General features: G+C 39.6%; 1 protein-coding gene across 1 annotated transcript; it reads right to left on the minus strand.

Annotated features, from left to right (window-relative positions):
- Nucleotides 1-1,573: 1,573 nt before the first annotated feature.
- Nucleotides 1,574-8,666, minus strand: alkbh3 (alkB homolog 3, alpha-ketoglutarate dependent dioxygenase; the record flags this gene model as incomplete). The annotated part of the gene is made up of 4 exons (XM_010777097.1): nt 1,574-3,214; nt 6,904-7,002; nt 7,785-7,994; nt 8,578-8,666. Coding segments are annotated over 4 exons (524 nt in total), but the record flags the coding sequence as incomplete, so codon positions are not given.
- Between the last annotated feature and the right edge of the window lie 1,315 nt (nt 8,667-9,981).

Consider the following 9,981-nt stretch of genomic DNA (forward strand, 5'->3'; position numbering starts at 1 on the left):
GATTCTCTCTGAACTGCCTGGTCTTTTGAATGTTTAATGTCAACCATTTGTGCAGATAGCATGAAGTAGAAAAGATCGCCGATGCTAGCGTTAGCATTAGCATTTCTCCCCCGGGCTTAAATTGTGTATTATAGAATGATCACACCGGTGTGACAGCACTCTTCAAAGGGTTCACGAAATATGACTACTACACTTACTGTGTAACGTTTTGGGTTACTTAATGTTACTTCATATTAAGGCTAATACAAATGACAAGGCTGTAATGCTAACTAACGTGCTAGCTACTAGCTAACTTGATCCAGCCACTCCTGGTCCTTTCATCAGACGGGAAGCGAAAGAACGAGCCAGACCCATTGCTGGTATGATAACAACCCGGTACTTAGCACACAGGCATCTTGTTAAAGTTATCTTATCTTAGCCAGCGCCATATAGATAGATTATATTACATTACATTGCATTTAGCTGACGCTTGTATTCAAAGCGACTTACAATAAGTACATTCGACCAGGAAGATACAACCTTGAAGAAAACAGAATCATATAAGTACATCAGGTTTCATAGAGCCAAACATTTCAAGTGCTACTCAACTGGCTTTAGATAAGCCAGTCCTTTATTAGTATATAAGTGCTTTGTTAGTAATTCTATCGCTCGAAGTGGAGTCCAAAGAGATGAGTTTTCAGTCTGCCCCGGAAGATGTGTAAGCTTTCTGCTGTCCTGATTTCAATGGGGAGCTCATTCCACCATTTTGGAGCCAGGATAGCAAACCCACGTGTTTTTGCTGATGGGAACTTGGGTCTCCCTCGCAGTGCGGGTGCAGCGAGCTGTTTGGCTGATGCAGAGCGGAGTGCACGTGCTGGGGTGTACGGTTTAACCATGTCCTGGATTTAGGAAGGGCCAGATCCATTCGCAGCATGGTACACAAGTACCAGTGTCTTCAAGTGGATTCTAGCAGTTACTGGAAGCCAGTGAAGGGAGCGGAGGAGCGGGGGGGTGTGGGGTCATTTAGGAAGGTTGAAGACCAGACGAGCCGCTGCATTCTGGATGAGCTGCAGAGGTCGGATGGCACATGCAGGTAGACCAGCCAGGAGGGAGTTGCAGTAGTCTAGGCGTGAGATGACGAGAGCCTGGACCAGAACCTGCGTGGCTTTCTGGGTCAGGAGGGGACGTATCCTCCTGATGTTGTAAAGAGTGTATTTGCAGCAGCGGGTTGCAACACCGTCTGCAAATATTTCTGCACTGTGGGACACGATTTAATTAAAAACAACATAATATATAATAATCAAAAAGTCTTTTTCATTAAAACCTTCTCACAGGTTTTGTGTATAGTGACAACAAAAGGCCTTAAAGAGCCTTTCACTGACCCTTGTGTTTTGCAAACACTATGCTCAAATTGCTGTACATTTCCACGACAAACTTCCTTTCATAACACAATATGTCGCTTAAACTTGCCTGTGCCATATACAATTACAGAGGTGCTAAGAAGTAGGGGTTTGAATTCAACATTATATATTAAACAATGTATGTTGAATTGACCAACATCTACTTTTTGGAATATAAGACACAATAGAAGAAATGTCAGAGAAGTAATGGTTTATTTCAAAACAGCAGACAACTAATAACCAGGAGGTGGATTTATTCAGTGTTAAAGCAACACGTACCCCCTTCAAAATATACGTTCCTGAGTTCCCATAACAATGTCCTATTGGAAAGGAACTTAATTAGCTTTCTTTATTACAATAGTTATTTAATGCTTGAACAAAATCCACATGGAACTTATCCAGAAAACAAAAAGCCCCTTACTGTACGTCAAACTGAAAATTATGAATGTGTGACTAAACGCTTCACATTTGAACTGGGTTGGTGACTTTGCCAAGAACACTAGTAGGTCCCGTTAATTTATCATGTTTATTTCAGGTTGTTCAAACCCCTTTATGGCTGTGGGATTCTTCTGTGCTTTTACTACAGTAGTTAACGTGTCACTAGGTTGATGGTAGTATATGCAAAGCCTTCTTTATTTAGTTAAAAGGCATACATTACTGTAGGCATGCATTTGGACTGGTTATCCATTGTTTCATGTCTTTAAGTATACATTTCATACACATAGTATTCCTTTACCATTATAAAGTCACATTATATTCTGTATATTGTGTTCTCTTTAACATTATGACACTTTAAGATCATTTTCCTTTTCCTGCTGTGTATATTATTTGTTATCTTTTCATGTTTTAAATTGTGTATGAACTGAAAACTTAAGTATATACTGATATTCTGTTGAAAATGCATGTTTTGCTACTTGAGAACTTGAACTTATGCCATCTTAAAACACTTGGGTTACCACCTTAGATTAACTCTAACAAATGTGCTTCTTTAAAATATACATGGGGTTACAGAAAACCTGAATCACCTCTTTGAGGGACAAATCGTGTTCAACAGTACAATTAACTCATTCCAGTCGTGATGGAGTTTTAATTGCCTTAAGTGGCCACTTTACTTGTTCCTTCCCTTTTAATAGCAACTATGTTCTCCGCCAAAAGCTCCTGGAGATAAACAAGGCAGGAAGTGTTTGACATTTGAGGTCAACAGTGACTTTCTGTGCAGTCAGTGGGACACTTTGTCAAAAGACATGAGCAAGTCATTTGGGTCCGAATTAAAGTCTGGCGAACTAACCAAAGATTTGATCAAATTGCTTAAACAGAAACAACCGTCTGTGCTGAACAAATAAATAAAGTTTTAAGCAAAGCTGACATTTTATCCAGCCTGTAGACCTTCATTATCACCCATTTACCTGCTTAGCTTCCCTGACGCTCATATCTGATAAAGGAACATTGGTCACGACTGCAGTGTTATTAGAGTTCAATTATGCAAATCCTGTTTGAACTCTTAGTCATACTGTAACTCAGAAAAGTGTTTACAATGTGTTGATTCAAGCTCACTGAGGGGGACAGAGACGTTCACACACTACACCATCTCTCCACCCTTCATGAGATGCAAGTCTTGTTCACACTGGATCTGATCTAGAATTGTGAGGATCGGTATTTTTAGCAGAATAACTTCTAGACAGTTCCCTCAGCCTTTAGTACCTGGCTATCTATGGTAGGTTGGGTGTGAACCTCAGCTTGGTCCCCGGCCTGTGGCCCTCCGGCTCGGGGAAGATGGTTCTGAAGGTCAGGTTGATGCGCGGCCCTCGGTCGTGGTACTCTTTACCCACTTGATGCTGGTGGACACAGATAAAAGATGTATTTTAGTGACAATGTATGTGTTGGTCTTTCATTCAGAGAGATTGATATACAGTTAGGAGGTACTGGCTTAGAACAAATTAATGCGGATACCCTTTTTCATGTCCTATAACCAATCAATCAAATTGTATTCATATAGCCCATTATCGCAATTACACATTTCTCTCAGGGTTTTTTATATACATCGTCTCTTTGCCCTCTCTTATAGAACTAAGATGTTAATAACATATTTATATGGATGTCCTTTCCTTAACCTAGCCATCTAAAAACATCTTCTAAATGTGGAGAAAAAAATTATTCTATTCCCCTTACGAGAGACAAACATAGCCAACATGATTCAGTTGACTAAGCAATATTATGCTTTTTGTCTTTGTGGTTTTTACAAACAGAACTTTAGTTTTTATTGGTCAGCACCCTTTCAATATTTAAAATAAAATCTACAGTGCAACCCTATGCAAAAGGTTTAGTCTATTTATTCCAGTTTGAAATACTTAATATCTTAAGTCACCACTCAATGTAGAATACACCTTAATGACAGTAGTGGACAGATTGTTAGAGCTGATACATCGAATTGGAGAAAGCCTTGTTTCTCCCATTAGTTCAGATCCAGTTATTTTGACTATTCGACTGATGCTGATAATGTTCTCATGGGCTGCTTGCTTCTGTGGACCCAACCTGTGAGTAGCTGAAGAATAATGTGTCAGGTCATTTGTTTTCTCAGCAGAGAATGAGACCCGTGCAGCAGTCTCGTGGATTTTGGTTCAGTTGGCATCAAATGAACATTTCATACCAAAGGGTTTGTATGAGACACAAGTACAGGCTGTACTTTGTTCATCTGGGAAATCTGATATTGTCTCGACTAGAAAACATAACTCAATTAAAAGCATTCAAATAAATATGTATTTTTGGTCCCAAAATATATTCTTATCTGCGTAGATAGCGTTGATCCAGAGGAACATTTAGACATCACATTGATTATATAAAAAGCTTATTCACACAAGAATCAAAACATAACAGTAAGATAGCCCCACAAAGACGTCACTATAATAGCGTGTGTGCTAGCGGAGGCAATTCAAATGTAAGGTGATTCAATTGGGAACAAATGCGCAAGAATAATGACATCTGTGCGCAATATAGAACATTCAATGACACATTTGAACAAACAAACACAGTAAAAGTAAAGTTAGATAGCAAGCTGCTGGTGTCATCACACAAAACAAAGACTAATGCATGAAATGGAGATTTAAAAAAAAAGAAGAGATTTGAGGAACCAAGGAATTAAGAAGATTAGTCTTTTTTAGGACTTTCCTAAACAGAAGCATTTTTAAGCCAACCTCTGCACTCGATACACATTGATGTGAGTATAGAGTGCAGAGGTTGGCTTAAACTGGTTGATACCAGAACATGTGAAAAGAAGACAACATTTTCTTACCATGTAATGTGGAGTAAACGGCAGTTATTATTATTTTGACCTTTTGCAACACACACACACACACACACACACACACACACACACACACACACACACACACACACACACACACACACACACACACACACACACACACACACACACACGAAAGGTTTGCTTTCCCACAACAGAGTCAAAGGAAAGAGTTTGGAAGAAGTAACCTCTGTATCCCTTTCTAACAAATGAAGTACTTCAGCAGGATTGGCATGTTTAGTTAAATATGTAGCATTTATTTAACATCCAACCCTCTCCAGGAGCTTTTATTAGGCAGAGCAGGGCTGCTGTGTCAGAGGAAGAATTAATGGACGTGATCTTCTTTCTCTGGCCGGATCTTGAAAGGAGAGATGAAACCTTTGTTTCTTTGGAGGTGTCGCCATAAAACACCTGTGACCTTCTCCCTTTTTGATTTGAAATCTCCAACCTCTTTCACGGTCTCTGTAGTTTTCCCTTTATTTAGTCCCCCTTGTTCCCTTGTACCATCTTACTCCTTTTTTCTTAAGTTTCTTTTTCAGCATTGACTTTATTATCTCATTAGAGCTTGGAGATAAACAGGAAAGCCAGGGACAAGAGGGAGCTGAAAACACGCAGCGATTTCCCGCCGGCTGGATATTGACCCCTAACCTCTGTGATAAGGTCTCTGGTTTCCTACATGGTGCAGCCAAACTGCTTTCTGTTTTCGCTTAATTTTTGGCGTGACCAGCTAGATTTTAACACAACATATTGATAAAGGATTGTCTCAAATATAGTAAGTCAAAACTATGACCACGTTTCTTGTAGTATTTCCCCCCTAAATAAAAAAAAAAAATTTAAAACGTAGAATGTGGGTAATGTGAAACTGAGAGACACATAATGTTTTTATTTTGTTCTGGTGGTGTTTTTAGAGGTGCGATTATGCTTTTGGGGGTTTTCCCTTCCCTTAATTGTGTTCTATAGGTTTCTGTGCATGTGAACAGTCTGCAAAGGCAGTGTGAGAATACATTATTAAAGCATGTGAAAATGTCACAGTAGTATAGGAGCCTTCATCTAATCTTTTAAACGGTGAAAACACAAAATCAATATTACATTAAATCTATATAATATAACTAAGTGTCACCATCAACTCCAATGATTTTATTTTCAACAGAAACCAGCTACTCTCTCGTGCTCTCTGTAACACAGAAAGACTTTTCCCTTCATGCACTCTTATCAACCTGGCAGCTATGTCTGATTGTAAAACAAATGTCATCATGTCATCATGCTGAAGCTCTGTTCTTCTTGCTTCATCCATCTTTCTGCCTGTCGTTCAGGGGAGGAACACGAGAGCAGTAAACACAGGTCTACTCTCTCACATGTGTTAAGGCCATGCACTCGATCACCCACACATGCACTTACCCACATACACACACACTTACCCACATACATACACACTTACCCACATACTTACCCCCCACACACACACACACTTACCCCCACACACACACACACACACACACTCACTCCACACACACACACACACACACACACACACACACACACACACACACACACACACACACACACACACACACACACACACACACACACACACACACACACACACTTTCAGGGACGACTGTTGAATCTGTTTACTTTTTTTAGTCTAACATTTATCTCTGTTCAGCAAAGAAGATAAAAGTATTAATTAAATAATTAACTTTCCAAAGTTAAATGTTGTTGTTATTATTTACTAGGGATTCTATCATGGTCAATAGGAAAGTCATTTTTGCCAACAATTTAGATGTTTAGAACCTGTCTATGTGGTGTGTAAAATAAAAGTTCTGCAAAACAACCGCATATTTGTGTTAATATTTTGGCATACTAAAAACCCTCATAGGAGAAATACCATTTTCATTATCTTCCCTTTTAGCAACATATAGGTACTAGAGTCCTGGTACTAGGATGGGTTAAAAGCAGAGAACACATTTCACTGTGTGTGCTGTGCTGTGTGCTCTGCATGTGCGACCATTAAAGAGGGCTTCATCCCTCCGATTCTATCTATCTAGAAGTTAAAAGTTGAAAAAGAAAAAGCAAGCGGAAAAAAACCCAACAAAACAAGTTACACCCCTTTTAAAGAGGTCTTCTATTTCCACCTGATTCTGATCCACCCCCGTGTCCAGTGGCTTCTATAAGAGGCCATTTTGCCTGTATTGGCCCTTGCATTTGATTGGTGGAGCCTACCTGCCAATCATCTTGTGTGGCTTCGTCCATCAGCAGCAGCGTCCCGTGACTCAGAGGAACCCGAATCCTCTCCACATAGGTGTAGTCGCCATTCTCCTCCTAACACATGAAACATCAAGAGTTTATTAACACACACATTTTGGTACAATGTACGGTCCCATGACTAAAAACACATGGTAATGCACAAAGGACGAACAAATAGCTCATTTGAAGTCTCATCCTCACAACTAAATGTTACTACAACTCTTCTACATCACGACTAAAGAAAGCCTGTCTCCTGAGAAGTGTATACTTTAACTCTAAAAATAACAGACAACTTTTAAACACAGGAATATAAATCCTGCGCTGAGTGTAAACACAATACCTGTCTTAAGCCTTTCTCTGTGTGTCCAGTTTTTTCAGTACCTCACATTGGAAGCTGTTTTACACTCTGTAACCCTTGGTCATTTATTTTGTTTTTTAAAAGCTTTGCACAGCAGTTATAGCACGCAGTAGAAGCAGAGGATACCCTCTTTGTCTATAAGCAAAGTGTTACCACTATACTAACTCTACAAACAGCAAAAGGTCAAAAAGAGTGTCAGCAGGATTTACAACGCCAAACACTAGTATTCGTTATTTTAACCTATATTTAACCAGGACAGGTCTCATTGAGATTAAAAATCTATTTTTCAAGAGAGTCCTGGAGTATTATATGAGACCTCGTTAATGAATACTGGTAGTTGGATGAGGAAAACATAGAACAATCATACAAGGAAGTGTGAGAGCAGCATAGTTAAAGTATTCCAAGACTTTCAGTGTTCAGAAGCAAAACAAAACAACAACTACTTCTTAGTCCTAGAGTAAGAATGGACACCATTGTTGTCAGTCTGCCATCATCTCACCGGTGCAGGCTGTTTGCGGAGGCTGAACACTCGCGTGTCACCCAGACTGAGGGAGGCGATGGTGGGCTTGTTGCCCAGCGAGGCCTCGTCGTCACTGTGCCAGCCGATGCTGTCGTGGCAGTTCCGATACAAGTTACAGAGCAGAGAGTTGAAGCTGCAGCCGCTCGCCTGCTGCACGGCGCCGCGCAGCGTCAACAGCAAGGGGTGCCACTGAGGGGGGGAAGAAGGGAAATACAAGACAGTTCAGAAGATAATTTAGAAGGAAAAAGAGGGAAATAATGAAAATAAACTAACAAATAAAATAAAAAATACAGTGAAAAAAATTACATTAGAGAATAAAAAACCAAACAAGGAAAAAATAATTATGCCGGAACTGTCGAAAAAAGTGAAAAAAACGACGGTCGAAAAAAGGGAAGAAAACGACCAGGGCGGAACTGTCGAATTTTTTGGAAAAAAAGACAGTAGAAAAAAGTGAAAAAAAGACAATCGAAAAATGTAAAAAAAAAAAAAACGACCTGTCCGGAACTGTCGAAAAAAGTGAAAAATAAGACCGTAGAAAAAAGTGAAAAAAAACGACAGTCTGAAAAATTGAAAAAAAAAGGACCAGTCCGGAACTCTCGAAAAAAGTGAAAAAAACGACAGTTGAAAAAAGTGAAAAAAAAACGACAAGTCCAGAACTGTCGAAAAAAGTAATTAAAAAGACAGTCGAAAAAGTGAAGAAATAAAAAAATAAAATGAATAATTAAATGAATGCTTGTTTTGGAGCCTTGGAGGTGAAATGAGTTCATCCTACCTGTGTGTTAGCGTCCATGGTGGAGCGAGCGTACGTGTACGGCAACTCTCCGAACCAGCAGGTCAGCCTGGGCTCCTCGTACCCCTCACCTGGAACAACACACACACACACATTTTAGTCAGTACTCAAAAGTATCATTGCTCGACATTAAAGTCATCTTCTCTTAAAGGTGATATCTCAAGATTAAAATGGTTGAAATGTATCTACTGATGAATTTACAAAAGGACTAGCAGGTGGTAAATGTTAAGTTCCATCTTCATTGTCATGCAGTGTTTCCCCTAGGATGGAGTCATAGCAGCGGTGCTAAGGCACGTGGGCCCAGCATAATGTGAGCGTGGAATTTTTTAGTGTGTACGCGTGCGAAGTGCGCCCCGCCAATTTGTTTCTATGTGTCTTCCAGCGCAAGAAAGGCTCTTGAGGCCTAGTACCAGGGCCGGTTCTAGACAATTTGCTGCCCTAGGCGAGATTTTATATATAAAGAATAAATGAAAAATCTCTACAAAAGACAAATACACTACAAAAACAGAAACTTATTGACATAGGTAGTATACGTCAAAATGGCTTCAAATGTATTCAGTATTGTATGAACATGTTTTAATTGGGGGGTGGACATCACCTCCTCTAGGGGGGTTCGGGGGTATTAAAGTCAAATGCTTCAATCTGGTGCACTTTGAGCACACAATTACTCGAGACCTGATCTAGGGGGTACAACTCTAAAACACCCATATGAAAAAGATCAGTTTACATTTTAATAATCAAATAAGTATGTGAACATAACCAATAACCTACCATAGCCAATAACAAGTAAATGTAGCTTATTTAATTGTTGTTGTTCATTCATATATTTTACCTAGTTAACATTTATTTATTCGTGCATATTTTTGTATCTCTCCAACCTTAAACGATATTTTTGGTTTACTGTCCTATAGTATACACTGGAATGATTTGAAACCTGTTTTTATTTATCCTAATAATTATAAAGGAGTGCCTTGGAAATATGTGTTTACATAATTTGTGGTCAAAACGTTTGAGACCCACTGAGATAACTTAGACTAAAATGAACTATCTAAATACTCAGAGAATCCTTAACCTCACTGAACGTCTCAGTCTGACAGGAGAGCTCTCCTCCACCATGGTTGTAGAAACATCTACTTCTTATATCCATTAGCGCAGCTAGCCTCTCTCTCTCTCTCTCGGCTGTTACATTTACTTCATTATGAATGTTGTTACATCAAGGCCGAAAATTAGGATGAGCGCCAACGGTCAAAAATGTTTTTTCCCCTCCCACAGCTACCAGCGCAGCGCCCCCCAGATCTGGCGCCCTAGGCGACCGCCTATGTCCCCTATGCCAAAAATCGGCCCTGCCAGTACATACAGTGGCAATGTCTCAAGATTTAGCTATCT

Source organism: Notothenia coriiceps, unplaced genomic scaffold (assembly GCF_000735185.1).
Source record: "Notothenia coriiceps isolate Sejong01 unplaced genomic scaffold, NC01 NC01_scaffold00017780, whole genome shotgun sequence".
Classification (NCBI taxonomy): Eukaryota; Metazoa; Chordata; class Actinopteri; order Perciformes; family Nototheniidae; genus Notothenia; species Notothenia coriiceps.